Source organism: Onthophagus taurus, chromosome 5, assembly GCF_036711975.1.
Source record: "Onthophagus taurus isolate NC chromosome 5, IU_Otau_3.0, whole genome shotgun sequence".
Taxonomy (NCBI): Eukaryota; Metazoa; Arthropoda; class Insecta; order Coleoptera; family Scarabaeidae; genus Onthophagus; species Onthophagus taurus.
In genome coordinates, this window is record NC_091970.1 from 2,403,574 (window position 1) to 2,426,979 (window position 23,406).

At 29.9% G+C, this 23,406-nt stretch overlaps 2 protein-coding genes across 9 annotated transcripts in view; one reads left to right on the forward strand and one right to left on the reverse strand.

Moving 5' to 3' along the window:
- Positions 1–17,696, reverse strand: LOC111426556 (protein kinase C iota type). 6 transcript variants are annotated; one of them, XM_071195673.1, is made up of 7 exons: positions 17,585–17,696; positions 14,817–15,151; positions 7,731–7,781; positions 7,275–7,360; positions 6,965–7,217; positions 5,877–6,912; positions 1–1,253 (listed from the first exon to the last, which is right to left on the reverse strand). In XM_071195673.1, exons 2-7 carry the CDS (start codon positions 15,106–15,108, stop codon positions 1,166–1,168), a joined length of 1,806 nt encoding a protein of 601 aa, XP_071051774.1. In that variant the 5' UTR covers positions 15,109–15,151; positions 17,585–17,696; the 3' UTR covers positions 1–1,165. The 6 variants fall into 6 exon arrangements, with proteins under 6 accessions (XP_071051774.1, XP_022916909.1, XP_022916908.1 ...); XM_023061141.2 differs by lacking the exon at positions 17,585–17,696 and adding an exon at positions 15,289–15,401; XM_023061140.2 differs by lacking the exons at positions 14,817–15,151; positions 17,585–17,696 and adding exons at positions 11,461–11,984; positions 12,295–12,588.
- LOC111426555 (cGMP-dependent protein kinase for) overlaps positions 17,006–23,406 on the forward strand; it is a 23,400-nt gene continuing 16,999 nt past the window's right edge. Inside the window, exons 1-3 of one of the 3 annotated variants that reach the window (XM_071195671.1) lie at positions 17,006–17,519; positions 19,673–19,798; positions 19,850–20,415. In XM_071195671.1, coding sequence (XP_071051772.1) covers positions 19,967–20,415 — 449 coding nt within the window. In that variant the 5' untranslated portion in view covers positions 17,006–17,519; positions 19,673–19,798; positions 19,850–19,966. Of the gene's footprint in view, positions 17,520–18,665; positions 18,714–19,672; positions 20,416–23,406 lie in introns of those variants that run through there. The other 2 variants (XM_023061137.2, XM_071195670.1) reach the window with 2 other exon arrangements.

Sequence of the window (23,406 nt, forward strand, 5' to 3'; positions counted from 1 at the left end):
TTTTATTTAAACGCTTTATTCGTATATAAATAAACACAAGTCAGAAGAGAATAATAATAATAATATATCGTTTAAATTAAATTGTTTAAAAAAAATATCTAAATAGAATGGAATGTGCCGTTTCGCCAGTAAACGTTAACAATACCAATTGATTTCGATTCATTAATTTTTAATACTAAATAACGTTACTTTCTTAATTATAATACTATGTATATATGTTTTTTTTTTTAACAAAGTATTCGCTTATTATCAAAAACGAAAATTATTTTTATAATTATTAAGTTACGCCCACCGTCCGAAAATTCTTAATCCTACGGTTTATATAGTTTCTTTCCCCTTTATCGTTATTTTTTTAGTTTTAATCATCATACAAAATCACTTTTCAGTCGCCCACTTTTTATTTAACTTTGTATAAATGTAAATTAACTAATAAATACGGAATTAAAACATCTTTTAATCGATTATTAGTGGAGATATATCACATGATAATCTTTTTTTCACATTTTCTCTCTTTCTGGAAGTTACGATTAATAATATAATTTTTTAAACTTTTTTTAAGATTGTTATTTTGCGTTAAAACCCACTTTGCGCCTCGTTGCTTTTTATCGCGGGATTGGATTTGCTCTCAAATACAGCAACATCGTTACTACAAGTGCAAAAAATCTAATTTTTCTCAAAAACTCCCTTAAAATTTTTTTTAGAATATACAGTATGTATTTGCTTATTATTACTAATTTCTTTTTAATCGTTAATATAATTATTAATACGAATTTCTTTTAATACATTGTTTTAATCAGGAAGAAAATCAAGGTTAACAGTCAACAAGTTTTTCTTTTAATACTTAGCATTTAAGTAGGTACTTTTTTAAGCCTAGCTGCCCTAAATTGAAATAATTGAAACAAAAACTCAATTCCGAAAATTTTTAAGAATAATAAGGTGGTTAATTGAGGGGGAGGCAAAAAATGTTCTGCAAAATTGATTTGTTGGGCGGGGGAGGTCGAATATCCACCTCCATGAGGTCGTAATCATCCTCCAATTCCGTTAAGTGATGGTGTGGAACCATAAATACGGGGGGTGGAGGTGGGGGGAAACATGGTGGTGGATACCGCGGCAGCGGAGGCGCCGGGGGAATGTTATCCGGGTGGAATTCGCAGGTTACTTTGTGTCACACACAATCCTCCAGCGACATCAACAACGGATTCACGTACTCAAACCCTTCAAATTCAGATTGATCAATCTTCTCAATCACCCTCCTAAAACAAGCCAAAATATAGAATATTATACTACAATAAAGAATACTATACTTTGTCCACGACTACTGCTAAAATTGATTCAATAAATTTATTTTTTTAAATAAAGTGTAAACGTCAATGTGACACAAATTCAATTTTACCATCTGTAACCAACTTCACAACGATTTGTCAAAATTAATTGTTAATTTTATGAAACGAAAATAATTTATGCTTAAATCATACGAAAAAGAGAATTCGTTTACGTTTTTTTAATGTCAACCCTTTTTAGCTAATTTTATTAAATAAATTTTTGAATAAAGTTAAACGTCAATGTGATACAAATTTAATGTTACCAAGTGTAACCAACTTCACAACAATTTGTCAAAATTAAATGTTAATTTTATGAAACGTCATGTTTTTTTACTAAAATTAATTAATTTATGCTTACATCATACGAAAAAAGGAATTTCTTTATGCTTCTTTAATGTCAAACCTAAAAAAATTAAATTAAATTGCCTTTTTTTGAAATTTTGACGTTTCAAATAATTATTAGTCTGTAGAGTTGATTATCAGTGAATAAGGATTATTTACCGCTATTTTTCACTCTGTGAAAAATGGCTATCCTTTAAAACTCATATTTTTAAATAAATTTTTGAATAAAGTTAAACGTCAATGTGATACAAATTCAATGTTACCAACTGTAACCAACTTCATAATAATTTGTCAAAATTAAATGTCAATTTTATGAAACGTCATGTTTTTTTACTAAAATTAATTAATTTATGCTTACATCATACGAAAAAAGGAATTTCTTTATGCTTTTTTAATGTCAAACCTAAAAAAATTAAATTAAATTGCCTTTTTTTGAAATTTTGACGTTTCAAATAATTATTAGTCTGTAGAGTTGATTATCAGTGAATAAGGATTATTTACCGCTATTTTTCACTCTGTGAAAAATGGCTATCCTTTAAAACTCATTTTTTTAAATAAATTTTTGAATAAAGTTAAACGTCAATGTGATACAAATTCAATGTTACCAACTGTAACCAACTTCATAATAATTTGTCAAAATTAAATGTCAATTTTATGAAACGTCATGTTTTTTTACTAAAATTAATTAATTTATGCTTACATCATACGAAAAAAGGAATTTCTTTATGCTTTTTTAATGTCAAACCTAAAAAAATTAAATTAAATTGCCTTTTTTTGAAATTTTGACGTTTCAAATAATTATTGGTCTGTAGAGTTGATTATCAGTGAATAAGGATTAAATGGGATGAAATTCTCCATATTTCTCTAGTAATAAATAAAAACGTAGGAAAAGTAAAAAACTTTTTTGAGAAATAATAATAAAATGTTTAATTTTATCAAGTATACATGTTTCGAAACTAATGTTTCATCTTCAGTACCTAAATTTAAAAGAAAATAAGAAACAATTAACAAATGTTAAACGGAACGTGTTAATACGGTAGGAGAAATCGGACTTTGAAAAAGTGAACTTACTTGGATTAATATACAATAAATGGAAAAATTATTAGGTAGTAGGTGGGGTTTAAAAATATATCAAGATATCCTTCTACTTTTCAACAGATAAAAAATTATCATAAATAATTTTTAAAAAATTATAAACAAAAAACCCTTTCAACAATCTAGTCAATCTTGGAATACAAACATACAATAGGGGTGTGGTTTAAAAACGTTTTATGTCGGTACACGTACGGAATACAGAATGATGAAAAATTCTTTGAAGTAATCAGTTAAAATTTATGGTATAGGCGGGTGTATTTGTTATCTAATAATTCATTTAATAGAACATTGGTGTTATCCTTGGAATGTTTATAGATCTCATATTCTTCCAGTAAGTCCAACTTCAAAGATTTAGGTTGGTGATGAATGAGTTCTGTATTGTTAAGATTTATTTTATGATTAGTTTCATTAATATGTTTGAAAATCGCGGAATTTTTATCTTTATTATGTTCTTTGAAGCGTGTTAATAAATTTCTCCCTGTTTGACCTATATAAATTTTGTTACACTCACTACAGGAAATTTTGTAAACTCCATTGAGTAAGTGAAAATGAAATTTGTGTTTATTATTGACGAGGATATTGGAAATTTTAGTGTTGTTTTTAGTGGCTATGTATATGTTATGTTTTTTAGTTATGTGGTGTAATTGATTGATTATGGGGTTGTACTTAGATAAAGAAATATATTTAGGTGGCAGTTTGTAGTGAGGATAAATGAATGAGATGATTTTATTGTTATGTACTTTGTAGAAGATGGTTTGCATGTCTTTAATGTTATAACCGTTATTTAAGCCTATTTTTATGATATTACAAATTTCCGAATTGAAATTTTCAGTGTTGAGGGGTGTGTTGATGGCTCTGTTGAATAGGAATCTAATATCAAATATAAAGAGGCTGCGTTTAGATTCCTATTCAACAGAGCCATCAACACACCCCTCAACACTGAAAATTTCAATTCGGAAATTTGTAATATCATAAAAATAGGCTTAAATAACGGTTATAACATTAAAGACATGCAAACCATCTTCTACAAAGTACATAACAATAAAATCATCTCATTCATTTATCCTCACTACAAACTGCCACCTAAATATATTTCTTTATCTAAGTACAACCCCATAATCAATCAATTACACCACATAACTAAAAAACATAACATATACATAGCCACTAAAAACAACACTAAAATTTCCAATATCCTCGTCAATAATAAACACAAATTTCATTTTCACTTACTCAATGGAGTTTACAAAATTTCCTGTAGTGAGTGTAACAAAATTTATATAGGTCAAACAGGGAGAAATTTATTAACACGCTTCAAAGAACATAATAAAGATAAAAATTCCGCGATTTTCAAACATATTAATGAAACTAATCATAAAATAAATCTTAACAATACAGAACTCATTCATCACCAACCTAAATCTTTGAAGTTGGACTTACTGGAAGAATATGAGATCTATAAACATTCCAAGGATAACACCAATGTTCTATTAAATGAATTATTAGATAACAAATACACCCGCCTATACCATAAATTTTAACTGATTACTTCAAAGAATTTTTCATCATTCTGTATTCCGTACGTGTACCGACATAAAACGTTTTTAAACCACACCCCTATTGTATGTTTGTATTCCAAGATTGACTAGATTGTTGAAAGGGTTTTTTGTTTATAATTTTTTAAAAATTATTTATGATAATTTTTTATCTGTTGAAAAGTAGAAGGATATCTTGATATATTTTTAAACCCCACCTACTACCTAATAATTTTTCCATTTATTGTATATTAATCCAAGTAAGTTCACTTTTTCAAAGTCCGATTTCTCCTACCGTATTAACACGTTCCGTTTAACATTTGTTAATTGTTTCTTATTTTCTTTTAAATTTAGGTACTGAAGATGAAACATTAGTTTCGAAACATGTATACTTGATAAAATTAAACATTTTATTATTATTTCTCAAAAAAGTTTTTTACTTTTCCTACGTTTTTATGAATAAGGATTATTTACCGTTATTTTTCACTCTGTGAAAAATGACTATCCTTTAAAACTCATTTTTTTAAATAAATTTTTGAATAAAGTTAAACGTCAATGTGATACAAATTTAATGCTACCAACTGTAACCAACTTCACAATAATTTGTCAAAATTAAATGTCAATTTTATGAAACGTCATGTTTTTTTACTAAAATTAATTAATTTATGCTTACATCATACGAAAAAAGGAATTTCTTTATGCTTCTTTAATGTCAAACCTAAAAAAATTAAATTAAATTGCCTTTTTTTGAAATTTTGACGTTTCAAATAATTATTAGTCTGTAGAGTTGATTATCAGTAAATAAGGATTATTTACCGCTATTTTTCACTCTGTGAAAAATGACTATCCTTTAAAACTCATTTTTTTAAATAAATTTTTGATTAAAGTTAAACGTCAATGTGATACAAATTTAATGTTACCAAGTGTAACCAACTTCACAACAATTTGTCAAAATTAAATGTTAATTTTATGAAACGTCATGTTTTTTTACTAAAATTAATTAATTTATGCTTACATCATACGAAAGAAGGAATTTCTTTATGGTTTTTTAATGTCAAACCTAAAAAAATTAAATTAAATTGCCTTTTTTTGAAATTTTGACGTTTCAAATAATTATTAGTCTGTAGAGTTGATTATCAGTGAATAAGGTTTATTTACCGCTATTTTTCACTCTGTGAAAAATGACTATCCTTTAAAACTCATTTTTTTAAATAAATTTTTGAATAAAGTTAAACGTCAATGTGATACAAATTCAATGTAACCAACTTCACAATAATTTGTCAAAATTAAATGTCAATTTTATGAAACGTCATGTTTTTTTTACGAAAATTAATTAATTTATGCTTAAATCATAAAAAAAAGGAATTTGTTTACGTTTTTTTAATGTCAAACCTTTAGAAAATACTAAAAAATTAAATTAAATGGACGTTTTTTGAAATTTTGACGTTTCAAATAATTATTGAATCTGTCAAGTTGATAACCCTTGAATAATGATTATTCACCGCTATTATTCACTATATACAAATATTATAAGGTAGTTATGGACAAAATAATTTATTAATTAAATTTAAAGTTGTCTTACGGATCATCAGGAGTTAAATGAACGGGTTCGTCTGTAAATTCCGGGGGGAAATTGGCCAAATCCCTATCAGAATCCAAGCGGGGCTTGTATGGCGGAGGAACCTGCTTTTGTTCGAGCATATCCCAATCGATACTTTTGAAAAATTGATGCCCTGTGATCTCAGAGAACGAATCGGTTCCGTGACAACCCAATCGATCCGCCGGATTCTTGTTCAAAAAGCTTTTTAAAACATTCGCCGCTTTAACACTTAAAGATCTCGGGATACGAATCGTTTTCTCCAAAATAACCTGGAACAAGTAATCCTCGGTGTTTTGATCCGGATTCTCAGAAGCCCCGGCGATATCAAACGGAGATCTCCCCGCCAACATCTCATACAGCAAAACCCCCAACGCCCACCAATCAACCGAAAACCCGTAATCTTCGCCTCTCAAAATCTCCGGCGCGATATAATTAGGGGTGCCACAAAACGTCGAGGTGGTATCACCGTGCCGGATGCCTTCTTTGCACATCCCGTAATCGGTAAGCTTAATATGACCCTCATGATCCAACAAAACATTATCCAACTTTAAATCGCGGTAAATTATTCCTTTGCTGTGCAAAAAATGTAGAGCCAAAGAGATTTCAGCGGCGTAGAACCTCGCGTGCTCTTCGGGTAACCGCCTTTGTCGCTGCATGTGAAACATTAAATCGCCACCGCGGACGAATTCGATGACGAAGAAGAGCCGCGATGGAGTTTGGAAGCAGGAGTGTAACCCGACGAGGAACGGGTGGTTTGAGGCTGTCTCAAAAACGTGCTTTTCAGTTTGCACCCAATCGATGTCCTCATCATCCGTAACCAAAGCCTTTTTAATCACTTTCATCGCATAAATCCGTTTCGTTTTTTTCAACTCGACCATCAAAACTTTCGCGTAAGAACCTCGTCCGATTACGCGAATTAATTCAAAATCGTTTAGGGAATATTGACGCTCTGAGCCGGGTTCTAATGTGTTATCAGTCGTTTGGGGCTTTTCGGGGTCTTCAACAGGAACTGATTCACCTAAAGACATTAGAAATTAACTTTGGGGTGTTGAATTAATTGGGATATTAACCTGTGACGTCGGGGGGTGGTTCTTGGCAATTCCTAATGGAGTTTCGGTCAAATCGGCCGCTTGGGAACCGATTGGCAACTTGACTCTCACCGTTTTGCTCCTCCTGCACGATTTGCTCAACGTGCTCGTTCGTGCACGCGATATGAACGAGCTTATGGCACTTCTTGTGGACGAGAAGTTTACATTGAATGCACTTAAATCCTTGCCGGCCTAACCCCCAAATGCGATCGTGGCAATAAGCACAAAAAGCTTTCTAAAACATAAATTAATTTGATTAATTCTTAATGTTATTAAAATAAATTATAATTACCCGGTTGAATCTTTTCGCTTGGAAAATATGCCCGTTAACCCTATACAATTTCCTCCACCTTCTAGCTCCTCTCCTATAGATACTCCCTTTAAGATTAAAACAAATTAAATAAAATAATTTAAATCAATTATAACCTACAAAAAATTTTATACACAACTTGCAACATCATCTTTATAATATATCTTTTCGTATCTTAACATAATTAAAAATAATAATCATTATTTAAAAATGCGTTAAGCACTTGGTCAATTATACAGAGTTATCGAGTTGAATGAAGACGTTTAACTGAATCGAGTTTAAAAACGAGTTTACATAAAAAACAACCTGTTTGAATCGTTTGGTTTAATTTGAAATTTGTTGCAAAATAAACTGTGATAAATAAAATTCTAGTGAGAAAAATTAAAGGTGTATTGCAATAAATTAAAATTGAAATGAAAATGAATGGGAAAAACTTACTGTCTTCTCCTTGGCATGGCATTCCCGGTTGCGATGGTACATTTGGAAAAACTGGGGAACAAAAACAGCGAAATAAATAACGGGCGTTGGGCATGGTTCCTCGAGAAATCGAATAAATAAATAAATAAATAAAATGGGACTACAAAAATGTTTCAGAATGTGTACAAAACGAAGCAAAACAATATGTAATTTCGGTTAAATTCTTAATCTAATCTTTTACACGCTTATCTTATAGGTTAAAAAAAATCAATTTCTGAATCATTACTTTTTAGTAAATTGAATTAAAAATGCAGTGAAATTTCCCTAACTCAAATCGCTAAGAAAACTTAGTTGAATTATAGCTCTAAAGAAAATAATTAGAAATTGTCTTTTCTAATATGTATATTAAATATACATAAAGGTTAAATTTTAACCTTTCAATTACTTCAATAAAAATATACAACAATCTAGCACTGGATAATAATTAAAACTAGAAGTCACACTAAACCCAGAACTAGAAACATTTTAGTTCTAGTTTTCTAGTTTCTAGTTCTAAGTCTAGTGTTAGTTCTAATTTTACATTAGCACTTTTACTGTGTAGAAGTAACACTATACCTAGCACTAGAATCCTTTGGGTTTAGCCGCACGTCTCTAAAGACGGCTAAACCCGAATGATTCTAGTTCTAGGTATAGTGTTAGTTCTAGTTTCATACTTGCACTGTTAACAACATTACATAATAACAGTACTAGTGTAAAACTAGAACTAACACTAAACCCGAGTCTTTCTATTTCTAGGTCTAGTGTTAATTCTAGTTTTAATTGTTATACAGCGCTACACCAAAAACTAGAATCATTCGAGTTTAGCCGTCTTAAGAGACACAGAGCTAAACTCAAATGTTTCTAGTTCTAGGTATAGTGTTACATAGTAGCAGTGCTAGTATAAAACGAAAACTAACAGCCCTACGTCTCTTAAGGCGGCTAGAATTAGTCAAATTCGACGTAGAGACATAAAAATACATTTGAAACCTGGTGAAACGCTTGAGCTTACGAAAATTATTCGATTTAGAGAATAATTCGAAATATAAAAGTTTAAATTAGGGAAATTTCACTGTAATTTAAATTAACTTTTTATACGTTACCCCGGGCAACCAAGAAAATCTTCTCATTTGACGTTTAAACGTCAAAGTGCTGAGTTGTCAATTTCGCGTTGATAATTGATAACGGTTTATTAAGTTTTTAATCATTCTAATCATCGTCTTTTATCGAAAATAACGTTTTTATGTTAGTTTTGATCGAATTAAAAAAATTACTATTAAAATTTATAAAAATAAATAATATTCTTGATTTAACAAAATCATAACCTCAAAATAAATAATTTTTAACAATTTTAAGGTAAGTTTTAAACTGTTTTGATCAATAATTCATGTTTAAATTAATGTTTTTATTCTAGTTTGACATCTAAAAACGAACATAACCTCAAAATGAAAATTAATTTTTACTTTTTAACAATTTCAAGGTAAGTTTTTAATTATTCCATTCAATAAATTAATCAAGTTAATGTTTGACTTTTTGAATGTAAACATAAAAGTAATGTAGAATTAATGAAATAACCTTGTTTTGTTGAAAGGTTAAAACTGTCAAATTGACATCTAAAAACAAACATAACCTCAAAATGAAAATTAATTTTTACTTTTTAACTATTTCAAGGTAAGTTTTTAATTGTTCTGATCAACAATTCATGTTTAAATTAATGTTTTTATTCTAGTTTGACGTTTTGAATGTAAATATAAAAGTAATACTATAGAATTAATGAAACAACCTTGTTTTGTTGAAACTGTCAAATTGACATCTAAAACAAACAACCTCAAAATGAAAATTAATTTTTACTTTTTAACAATTTCAAGGTAAGTTTTTAATTATTCCAATCAATAATTCATGTTTAAATTAATCAAGTTAATGTTTGACTTTTTGAATGTAAATATAAAAGTAATGTAGAATTAATGAAATAACCTTGTTTTGTTGAAAGGTTAAAACTGTCAAATTGACATCTAAAAACAAACATAACCTCAAAATGAAAATTAATTTTTACTTTTTAATTATTTCAAGGTAAGTTTTTAATTGTTCTGATCAACAATTCATGTTTAAATTAATGTTTTTATTCTAGTTTGACGTTTTGAATGTAAATATAAAAGTAATACTATAGAATTAATGAAACAACCTTGTTTTGTTGAAACTGTCAAATTGACATCTAAAACAAACAACCTCAAAATGAAAATTAATTTTTAACAATTTCAAGGTAAATTTGTAATTGTTCCGATCAATAATTTATGTTTAAAGTAATGTTTTTATTCTAGTTTAACTTTTTGAATATATATGTAAAAGTAATATACAGGTGTTTCTGTAAGTCGTGGCATATTTTTAATTAATGGCATAATGATGACGTTTCTTCAAAGTTAAGAAATTTTCAAACATTTTCTTAAATATTTTCAATATGGATTGTATTAAAAAGATAAAATTTGGCAAATAATGCAATGTTATCATGAGAAATCGTTTAAAATCACTTTTGAAAATAAACCACAGGATCAATGCTATGTTACATACAGGATGTTCACAAAAGTTATTTCCTTAAAACTTAAAACCTTAAATGTTCCAACTGATTCTAAAAGCCCATTTCATTTTAAAATGATTTTTACTCTTAGAAATTTTTGATTAGACGCATCGTTTTAGAGTTATTTACAAAACTAATCAACTTTTTTTTTTAAAAACATAGATGGTACAATTTATTAGTGTTTTGTTTTCGGCCATCTTGATTTTATAAAAATAAAGATATCTCGACCGAAACGCGTTTGGACTCATTTTACTCGATTTTTAATAATCAACCTCAATATTTATGAATCATTTATTTTCCGCCACCTTAAATTTTATAAAAAATATCTCGCAATATTACAAATTTATTTAGAAAGATTTTTTTTATCACAAAATTAATAGTAAGGAATTTTTTTATCAAAACATATTTTTGAAGAGGCGTGTTATCTTTTACGTAATTCAAAAATTAATACTACTACAATACAACAAAAAAAATTAAAACGAAATAATTAAGAATGAATTTAAAAATAAATTACTTACATGGACGTAAAGCAAGAAACATTTTTCTAATTTCAATGGGTTTTATTTATTTTTAAACTCATCGTTAATCGTTTTTGTTTTAAGATAATGATGATATGGGGTATTTAAGATAAAAAGCTTTTTGATTTCGTGAAATCGTTTTTTATGTAACTGTGTTAATGTATCCTAATTATTTTTTAATTCGTCTCACCTCTAGGAAAGCTTTGAAACACAGATGTGACATCGAAAGCGATAGCTGGGTGATAACCGTACATGACGGCCGCCTCGCACAAATCATTCCAAATACTCATCATGAAAAATTTATTACAACAACAATCGCAAAACATTAGTAATTTAATAATTTAACTTTATAACGAGTTCCATTTTTTAATGTTTCCTCTCAATTCAAACACACAATAAATAGAAAAACCAAATAATCTCATTTCTTTTGTGGAGAAATAAAACTTTCAACTAACACAATTACGGTTTAGAGGTCGTTTTCGAACTGGATCCACCTTACCAAAATATAATCCTAGCGTGCAATCTCTCTCGTTTATTATCCAGATAAGATTATTTCTTATCACTTTATTTATTAGATACACGTTGAATTGGTTATTTAAAAATAATAATTATAATTATTTAGTACCTGTAGCGTATCCAGGTTCCGAACTAGAATCATCATCAGAAAACGATAACTGCTGTTGGATATGATAATCAAAATAAGTGGAATGATGATGATGTAAATGATGCGGGACCGCGTATTCGACGCTAACAGCTGTGTGTCGACTCCCCATGCGCGTTAAAGTATTTCCGGCGGATAAAGTCCCACCTTGATGTCGAGATCCGTGAGCCGCACACACAATCCCGGCTAAAGATCCTTGCGGAACCATCCCTATGCTTAAATCCAACGAGGGTCTTCGCGAAAACGTCCCCGGAACCACATCAAATTCCGTGATTTCTGATTGTTGCTGTTGTTGCGCGTTATTGTTTGAGGTTACGGTTGAAGTTGAGAAACTAGTACTAACTGAAGGTTGTCTGTCTTCGATGGTAACAGGGATTGATTGTTGTTGTTGTTGCTGAACGGTTGATCCGCCGTTTTGATTCCGTCTGGGACTACGACCACGATCGGAAACGGTTGTTGCGCTCCAATATCCCCAAGCCATATTTTGTCTTGTAATTATTTTTGTTTAAGAATCAAAAAAAATAATTCTAAAAAATATGACACATTAATAAATTTAAAAAAATTGGGTGGGTTTTTTTTTAGAAAACTTTATCAAAAATAAAAAAAATTCGTTTGCCCCAGTTCCGGTCGTTCCAATTTGGCCGTTATCCAAAAAATCTTTTCCGCAGTCGAGCGATATTAACACCCGAATGGGATAATCGATCTATCATCTCAAAGAAAACACCTCTATTTTTCTTTTCCAACCAAAAAAAAATCGTTTCATTTCAAAAAACCACCCAAAAATTTAAAAAAATCTACCTTATTTCAATTTCTCTCCTTTTCTTAAACCCAAATTATTTCAAATATCATCACATCTAAATCTTCAAGATTAAATCAACAAATTGACTCAGAATCCTACGTTTCTCCACCATTTATAATTTTCACAAATATTAAAACATCACTTAAAACAATCACTGTCGTCACTGCACTTTTCCTCCTTTTTTTACATGATCGGGATTAAAGAAAATCTTAAAATCTGGGGGAAGGCTCGGTTGGAAATAATTTCTTTTTGATGTCGTCGTGAATCTTTCCTCGACGTCTGTTGTCAAAGTCTGGCAATGTTGTACCGAGGGGGGCGTCGCGACGTTCGCGCCGCCGCCGTTAAAATCGATATATAAACGCCGACGCCTCCACCAACCCCCCCAAAGCAAAAAAAGAATGAGAAGAGGAGTTTGATGCATCAACACACACATGCGCCTTAACAGAATATCTTAATTTTATTTTAAAATTTATTCATTTAACACTCACTTCAGAAATTTATAATCTTCGTAGTTATAGCATTTTTTTTATTTTTATCCGTTGTGTTTCATTTGTAATTAATCTTGATGAGGGACGATTTACATCGCAACTTTTTCTTATTCATCAATCGTTTATCTGCCTTCATTGATATTAATCAACAAACTCCCAGGAGATCTTGACTTCTACATCATTAACAAGTTTTCTATGGTTATCAATTGGGAATAAAATAATTGGTGATTCGAAATTATTGATGTGAAAAACGATACCGATTATTATTTAAAAAGATTTAATGTATTTGGTTTTCTTTATTACGTACTTTTCAGGCTAAAAACTAAATTTATCTTTTTGAATAACGAAAAATCAAACGTCAAAATGACAGGTTGATTTCAAAACATGACATAATAAAATTCCCTGTTAAACTTGTTCCAACTTCACATTAATTTGACATAATATGTCAAATAATTCTACAAGTGATTCAAAAACCGCTTCAAAAACAGACTTCTAGAGTAGATAATACATGAAATATTAAGACGAATAGTCTTAATATACATGGAGTCGCAAATGCCTCCTTAACGAGATATAGCGAGTCAAAGTTTCTTTAGAATTAAACATTATCTGCAATTAAAAGCCCTTTTTCAAAAATATTGTCTACGCCATTGCTAATTTGGCTAAACCCAAATGTTACCAGTTCTAGATCTAATGTTAGTTCTAGTGACAGTGCAAGTGTAAAACTTGAACTAACACTATACCTAGAACTAGAATCATTCTTTAACAACTTAAATTATAGTGCCTCGGCCACAAAAGCGAGCACATTCACTATCTTTTTATCAGCTTATATTGTAGTACCTCGGCCGCAAAAGCGAGCACATGTACTATCTCTTATCAGCTTATGTTCTAATGCCTTGGCCGCAAGCGACCTCGGCTTCCACGTCTTTAGAAGCTTATATTGTGGTACCTCGGCCACAAAAGCGAGTACATCTACTATCTCTTAATAAACTTAAATTCTAATGCCTAAGCCGCGAGCGACCTCGTCTACAACCTCTTTAATTTAAATTATAATTTAAAGTCCCTAGATTTACAAAGTACCGCGATTTGCAGCCATTTTGGCTCGAAAGTCAAGCGGGAAATTTAAAATTATGTCGTTCTATTGATAACATTACTCCAAAATTTCTTAGTTTTTTCTCCTGGTACTCTGAAGAGTTGAAAGTCCTTCTTACTGCTATTTTGTAACTTCAAAGGCAACAAGACGGTAATATTTTTGTAAATAAGTTGTGAGATGCAGTGACAAGTTGTCAACCAACCATTTTGGCTCGAAAATTTTTATAATTTAAATCGAAACTCCATCTATTGACATTTTGACGAATCACATATTTAAGTGTCAAAGTCAAATATGACATAACCTAAAGTTGTAATTTTCTTTAATATTTAAATAAAAGTGAAAAATTTATGCTACCTCAGCCACAAAAACGAGCACTCTTTATCAGGTTAGGTTCTAATGCCTCAGCCACAAGCGACCTTGTCTAGTTTTAATTGGAAGTTCAATTTAAACTCAAACACAGAATAAATAATTAACCTTGAACTCATACAAAACGATAAAATCAAATGCTACATAAAGCATATGTAAATATTTTAAAAACTTTTCAATGATTAATCAATAAAAACCTGTTTTATTAACAGTAAATAAACCATAAAATGATTTATAACTTACCTCTAATTGCAAGTAAAATCATGTTCCAAAAAACTCTTTTTGATATCAAAAATAATCCACTTCACGCGCTTATAAACACCTTAATTACACTTAAAAACCCTTGTTTTTCTTTTATTGCTACTTAATTTTATTTTAGACGCGAAAATTTAACTCGTTCGTTGTCTTTCAACGTATGAAAACGTTCTATGAATCAATTTAGAGACACAGAATCGAACTTAATTGCTGAATGACGAATTTTGTTCAGTTCACTAGGTCAGAACACGATTTTACAATTCGTCTGGTGTATTACAAGAATGTTTTTGTGAGATGAATATTAATTCTTTCAAAAACTTACCATGTATAGTTAACTCTGAGTCCTTATTAATTTCGTATAATCGAATAGCCTCGTCAAGTTCCATTTGAGTTGAAATAATACAAGGATCTCCGTCTTCGTCGACCCATTTCATTGTAAAATCTTGATCATGAGTGAACCTACATGTATCTCGCATTTCCTTGCACATTTCCTCCAAGGTAATACTGGGGTTAATATACGTTATAAGAACTTCACCATCGTAAGCTATTTTTGCGCGAATTTCCGGGGTGCTGCTGTCGTCTAATTGAGTAGGCATCTTCACAAAACTCGTCATAAGATTTTCTAAAATATCCTTGATGTAGTCTACCTTTCCCAATCTGTAACAAGTAACAATAACAGTAAATGTAGTGTTACTAATTGTGTTGGTATGCTATGTTGAAATTAGTCACGATTTTTATGTGAATTCATGCATGGAAAAACATTAATCAAGTTTAGAATTGTTTAAAATACTTACTTAAAGAAGTTTCGGTGGGTTTAAACGATAAAAAGTGGTTATTATTGAAGAAAAACGGCGGAAAATTAAGGAATGTTTGTTTTGTTGTTCCCGTTGATGCAAATCTAGTGATTTAATTGTTTTACATTTTTACGTTGGTACATTATTTTTTTTTTGTTAATAATAATTGCTTTTAATTTATTATTTCAATTTTATTTATTGCTTCTTTAACATTTAAAACATTATTTATAATTATCTTTATGCGATGTTGATAATAAAGTTTTTTAGATAAAAAAATAAATATTAAAAAAAAAAAATAGGTGTGACGTAAATTGGGTTGCCTATATCAAACATGATTCTGTCAAATTGACGTAATAAATAATCAAAATTTTTAGTGAAAAAACTTTATTATAAAAGTAATTTAATCTTGTATGGAATTTTTGAATGGGTGGAGTTTGTATGAAACCGAATAAAAAATGCAGTTGCCAACAACATCCAACGTTAAACCCTCAGAATTTGATGGAACAACCCGTTTTGGATAATTCACAAATTGAAATCATCCACATTCCACAAATAAACACGTTCAAAACGAATCAAAAATTGTTTTTTGGGACGCGTTTTTATGGCGAAATTTGTGCTAATTGTAATAAGCCGAAGTGGATTTTTGATTCATTAGAATCACCGGTTATTAATAACGAGCAATCTTCCCAAATATTTCCAAAAAAGAATTGCAATAATTATTCGGAAGACTTTTCAGAGAATCCTACAATTGTGACTCAAAAATTATTTGGGGAAATTTATAAAAAGCGGAGGAATCCTAACAGAGATTTTGTAACAACCACTGATTATGGATGTTATCGAGGTAACACGTCATTTTCTAGCATAAATAGCGAATCTAATGTTCGAAGAATTTACATTCGGAATAAGTTAAAAGAACAAAGAAGAGAAAAGAAGAAATTAACGAGATTTTAGAAGAATTTACTTCAGATTAATTTAAAAAAATAAGAAAATAATGTATTTTTATTAATAAATGACTAGTTTCGTTGATTAATTAATTTAACAATAATTTAAATAATAATTTAAATCGAAACTCCATCTATTGACATTTTGATGAATCATTTATTTAAGTGTCAAAGTCAAATATGACATAACCTAAAATAGCAATTTTCTTTAATATTTAAATAAAATTTATCGATAAAACGAAGGATTCATCTCGAAATGATATAAAATTCAAATAGATCCGAGTTGAGGTTATTTTTATCTCGCATAATTGCGTGGAATCGTTTCATGGTCACCTAATAATATATACTAAATAAAAACCGTTCTCTTTTTAGATTGTCGCGTATCAACGGGGATTTTAAAATTGTTTAAACGATTCAAGAAACAAGGATTTTCGTCGTCGTCGATCAGTGTCGATCTTCGATGATCGGTTTTCGAACCTTGACTTTGCCCCCTCGAACGATAAAACCGGTTTTTCATCAGGCGACAGCAGGAAAACACTATTTTTTTAAAATAAACTTGGTCGTTTTTCACGCACGTAAAAAATTAACTAATTAAATTAGTTTCAATTGATAGAAAAGGAAAATCCCCCCCATAAAAAATGTATCTTTTTCTTTAACAATGAAGCAAAATCTTTCAATAGGCATAAAACTATTTGTAGAGGGGGACAAAACGTTTAAAACTACCAAATGAACTGGTGCCTCGAGACACTGCCGTTATACACACGTCTGTTTAGTGCTGTTAGACGCGGCAACGTGGGAAGAACGTTGTGCTCAGGAGAAGTAGAGAAAGCAACGTTGCACAAATTCTTTTTACCTAACAAAAATAAATAACTCGGTTATCGCCGAATTATAATCGGGCACGATGTAAAAAACGTCATAAATAGGGTTTAAAAACCCTTTAAAAACTACATTCATTTCACAATAAATTTAAATCTGAGTTGCACGTGCTTTCGACTAAGAACGCCTAAGAATGGCTAAGAACCACTAAGAACCTCCGTACAACGTTGCCAAACTTTAAAAGACAAGTTGCGCGATGAAGTTATGTGTGCCCGTCGAGTTAAGTGCAATAAACTACTATTTGATACGGTTACTGGTTTATTATTATGTTTATTGTTAAGTGTTGTTGTTTTCGGTATGTTGAAAGATTTATTATTAGAAAACGTTTAAAATAAGTGTTCAAAACTTGTTTTTAAATAAATTGTTTCAAATCGCGAGGATTTTAACTCTATTTGGTTGATGGAATTTTATGTGGTAAGATTTTATTAACAAATTTTAATTAAAAGTATAAATTGAAATCGAAAAGGCAATTTACTTACTTTGAATCGGTTTTTATCCCATGCCGATATCTCAATTAGTTGCCGAGATATTAATTCTTTTATATTTCGAAACATGTAAACATAACCTATAACTGTCAAACTCGTGCGAATTCGAAGAATCCTAAAATATTTCACGTTTAATTAATTTTTATACGTAATATTGTAATTTTTAAAATACTCACATGACTAATTAGCTTTTTTGAAGATTTTTTTTAAGCTTAAACGTATGAACTTGATTTATTTTGATTATATTAAACGGTTTAACTTTTGATGCTGCTTAAATTTGTTGCCAACTGTAAATAAATAAAATTTAATAAAATAACTAAAATTAATTATAAACTATAAATACATTTTTTTAAATTAATAATTCAAAATATTTTTTTAAATAAATAATCAAGTTAATAAGTAATTTTAATGAAAATTCCTATTTTTTCTTATTTATTTATTTTATTTTTTGAGGTTGGTGTTTGATTTTGTCACTTTTGACACATAACCTTTTAGTACGTTAATAATTAAAAAGTTTATAAATGTATGGATGAAAATAACTAAATTAAGTAAATGTAATAACCGGTTTTTTTATCAACAACAAAAACAAAGTTGTTAATATTTGACATTTTTTAAGTAATGATTATTATAACGTTACAAGGTGTTTTCGAGTATTGTAAAAATCAATCTCGCTTAATTGGCGCCGTTAATTACTCTAAAATAAGAGCAAATTTTATTGCAGGTCAAGGTGGAACAACGATAATAAGAAATAAACTCAATCTATCTTTCCCCCTTGTTTATAATTTAACGATGCCAAAATTTTGTTTAAAACATAACTCATGCTGCGCGTTTATGAACCGAGAAGCAAACGTAATTTCGAACGTTCGTAGACACGATTTTCGGGAAACAAAAAAAAAAAGGGTTTATTTTTGGACATCGTTTTCCTCAGTATTGAAAAGATAATTGCCAGCTGGCTACTTTATTACACGCACTCTCGGGGGGGCCCCAAAATTTCAAGCAGAGTAAGTAGTGGTTGGCTATAACCAGAAAAAGTTTCGGCCTTGTCTTAGTACAGTTTCGATCTTGAATCAGTTGACAAGTAAGTTTAAAAATAAGATTACCCCATAATCCATCATTTTAAACCGTAAGTTTTTTTTAAATAGTACTAATTGTAACTCAAATTGAAATCTCATGACCGTTTTTAAATCCAACTATAAACAAAACGGTGTTTTAACTTTACTTTGCAAATTTATAATGTAAATATTTAATGAAAACATTTTTTTTTAATTTTGAGGTTATAAAATAAAATAAATAAATATGAAGTTAGCTTTACATTTGACAGATTCTTATCTTGACACATTTTTATAAGTGGTTATAACTTTAACCAGTTTAAACTAGTTAAGCTAATTCGGACCACGGGATTCAAACGCACAACCAATTTCCTTTGATTTAATAAATCAACTCTCGTAATGGGATCCGTGAAAGTGTTGCATACCCCGAAAACTGGTCAATAATATCGGCGGATCGATTTTTTGGCACGACGTGTGCCGTTTACAGGTTCTTCGGAGCACAAATTACCTCACCGTTAATTGTATCGGCACTCGACTTGAACTTTAACAATCGCCCTCCATTTCGACGACGTCTTTTTTTGCAAGCTCGCTCACGTTTTTGACACACCCACACGAATTCACCACGAGTTTCTTTTTATTTTTAAAGTTTTTTTTTAAAAACCTTAAACGTATCATTAAGTCGTTTTGTATAGGTTATGTTACAGTAATGAGTTAAGTTGTCTACACATGCCGAATGGATTTAATTTATCACCACTTTTTATCTTTTTAAATTAATGCAATTAAATATAATTAATAACTTCAAACAATATTGGATACATAATTAAGTTTTAATAATATAATTTAGAAATTAAAATAAATTAATTATTTTTTTTGAGGTTGGCTATACTTGACAGTTTTGAGGTTGACATTTAATTTTTGACGTTTTTTAATTGATGAAAAATAATAAATTTTGGTTAAAAATGAATAAAAAATTTCGGTATGTAACATTTAAATTTGTCTTATTACACTAATAAGTTCTTTTATATCGTTTTAGATACTTGTGGTGGCGTCGACGCTATCTAAACTTTATCAATCAAGAATATCGTTTGCAATAACAATCTATCTTATCCTAAGTGTGGACAAACTTAGAGACGAATCAACTCAGTACTAGATTGTGTTCGTAAGTAAACGTCTCGTTAACGTTTTAAATAATATTCGAAACACATCCGAGGATTTGGCATCGAAGTGTCGACGACGATCTTGGCACGGGGACTATCAAAGCGAAAATCGCGCCAAAAATAACGTCCACCCGCCACCACGCAGAAGGAGTCGTCCTGGTACCGTTCGAATGCGTGTCTGTTTAGACTCCCTTTGCTTCTCGTCCTGGCTGCGTCCTTCCGACGAAGAAGTGCCCCCAGGCGGTGGTCATATTAATGGCATCCAACACCACCTAGACGCGAATCCCGCGGCGGTTGATGTCCATGCGGCGCCTGAAACCGGCCGAGATATGGCGCTCGATCCGAATCAGCAGGAGCTGGTCAAAAAAGTTCGCGAGCTCGAGGAACTCCTTCGAGTTAAAGATGAGGAAATCGTCGAGCTCCGATCGCACATCGACAAGTTCCAAAGTGTTTTCCCGTTACATTTTCATTCGAATCAACAACGGTATTTTGGTCTAAATAATAATGTGAGGGATCGACCGAGAAAACAAAGGGCTGGAATTTCAGCTGAGCCACAAACTGCGAGTAGCATTCAAGATTTAACGAAGCAAACGTTTCCTGTTTACGATAAGGATGATGGGTAAGTGATTTTATTGTATTATCTCGAGATTTAAATCCATTTGTGATCGTTTTAAAATCCTTTTAAACGCAACAATCAATTTGTTATCAAAACTTAATAGATAATCATCTAAATACATGAAACCTGAAGTTATATCATAAATTTAACAAATTTTTTATTCGTTTCTCACTGACACTGCAAATAACGTGCAGTTCTAAAAATAGAATCGAACGCGATAACGAAGCTATAATTTTACAATGACAATTATTTATGTCTCGGGTTTTAAATTTTAACACGTTTCGAATCCAACAACATTAAAACCGAAAATAAAACTTGATATATTCGGATTTGTACGTATCAATTTTAACCCACCGCAGATATCTGTACATAATAGATTAGCAATAATCTATGTTTGCATTACAAATGCGAGCATAAAGTCGGTTTGAAACCACATTTTTTTTTCGTTAGATAACGTCGCATATTTTTCCTAGATACTAATGAATTATGTCGCTTGTAGATAAAACGTTTTTACCTGGAACGACATTTTAGATTTATGGCATTTCTAAGATTCATTTTGAAAGTTTAAAATAATTTTTAACGAAAATTTTTAGTTATTGATAAAAGATGGCGCTCTAAAATGACATTTTTAATTATTTTTTTTTAAATTTTAATAATAGATGGCACCACTTCTTCTTTTTTTTTTTAAGTTTTTATTCGTCTTGTCAAAATTGACGTTTTAATTAAAAAGTGACAGTTATAATTTTGATTATTTTTAAACGCGTTGAGATTTTTTTTTTATTTACAAAACTTAAATAAAAGGTTTCTCTTAAATCGGTTTCCCAATTTCGTCTGAATTTACCTTTAGGCTAATGTTCTTAATGACTTTTTTGTATCATTGAGTTGTATACGCGCGCCTCGAGATCAAAGAAACCTTGCCGAAAATTATCTTGCAAAACAAATTATCACCTTCGATGAAATTAGCGCTTCAAGCCAAATTCGATTTTTACTACTACTACTACTACTCTAAAATTTCATATTACATATATTTATTTTCATTAAAAAGTAAATAAATAAATGATAAATATCGATTATTTTCTTAATATATATAAAAAAACATTTAATTTGATATGTCATTCGATTAGGATCTGATGACTTTTCAAAAAATTCAAAATGGCCGCTGTCAATAATGACAGTTATCAGTCGTTTCGCGTGTTTTGAGGTAAATACGTCGAGTTTGGGCTCGAATTATACACCTCTTTCTATATAACGTGAATATAAGCCTATTTTTTTAATTATAGATGTCGCTTTTTAAAAATAATTGATTTAGGTTATGTTATATACACATTTTAGTACAAGAAAAGACTTTTTCTTAATTCTTATTAAAAACCTTTTAATTTGATGTGTCACTCGATAAGGTTATGATAATTTTTAAAAGAATTCAAGATGGCGTTCATCAATAATGACATTTATTGATCGTTCAGCGAGTTTTCGAGGTAAATACGTCGAGTTTGGGCTCAAATTAAAGATCTCTTCTTATAAAACATGAATATAGAAGTATTTTTTTAATTATGGATGTCGCTTCTTAAAAATAATTGATTTAGGTTGTGTAACATACATTTTTTAACGAAACTATCGATATTTTCTTGATGCTTATTAAAAATCCTTTAATTTGATACGTCACTCGATAAACTTATGATGATTTAATAAAAATTCAATATGGCGTCCATCAATAATGACATTTATCGATCGTTTTTGGAGATTTTGAGGTAAATACGTCGAGTTTGGACTCAAATTAAAGATCTCTTTCTATACTATATGAATAAAAGTCTATTTTGTTTTATTATTTGTTAATTATAGATGTCGCTTCATAAAATGATTAATTTAGGTTATGTTATTCGTACTTGTTAAAGTAACAACAAACATTTTCTTAATTCTTATTAAAAACCTTTTAATTTGATGTGTCACTCGATAAGGTTATGATGATTTTTAAAAGAAATCAAGATGGCGTTCATCAATAATGACATTTATTGATCGTTCAGCGAGTTTTTGAGGTAAATACGTCGAGTTTGGGCTCAAATTAAAGATCCCTTCTTATAAAACATGAATATAGAAGTATTTTTTTAATTATGGATGTCGCTTCTTAAAAATAATTGATTTAGGTTGTGTCACATATACTTTTTAACGAAACAATAGATATTTTCTTGATGCTTATTAAAAATCCTTTAATTTGATACGTCACTCGATAAACTTATGATGATTTTAAAAAAACTTCAAGATGGCGTCCATCAATAATGACATTTATCGATCGTTTTTGGTGATTTTGAGGCAAATACGTCGAGTTTGGACTCAAATTAAAGATCTTTTTCTATACCACATGAATATAGAAGTATTTTTTTAATTTGACATGTCACTCTATTAGGACATGATGATTTAAACAAAATTCAAGATGGCGTCTATCAATAGTAACATTTATCGATCGTTTCGCGTGTGTTTGAGATAAATATATCGAGTTTGGGCTCAAATTAAAGATTTTCTTCTATACAACGTGAATAAAAGTCTATTTTTTTATTATTTGTTAATTATAGATGTCGCTTCATAAATTGCGATTGATTTAGGTTATGTTATTCGTACATTTTCTTAATATTTATTAAAAATCTTTTAATTTGACATGTCACTCGATTAGGCTATGACGATTTCTAAAACAATTCAAGATGGCGCCTGTCAATAATGACATTTATTGATGGTCTTACCTAAATACGGTCGAGTTTGGACTTAAATTAAAGGTCTCTTCCTATACATAAGGAATATTTTAGATGCCATTTCTTCAATAATAATTAATTATGGTTATCTGAATATATTGCGAGAAAGTTGAGTGTAGGCCAAATCAGTTAATCATCATTTAAATTTACAATAATTAATCATCGAAAGTGAAATTTATCCTTCCCGTCAATTTACAGTAATTATAAAGAGAGCATGTTTAAAAATATGACCCACCACAGCGGTTGTCATCGT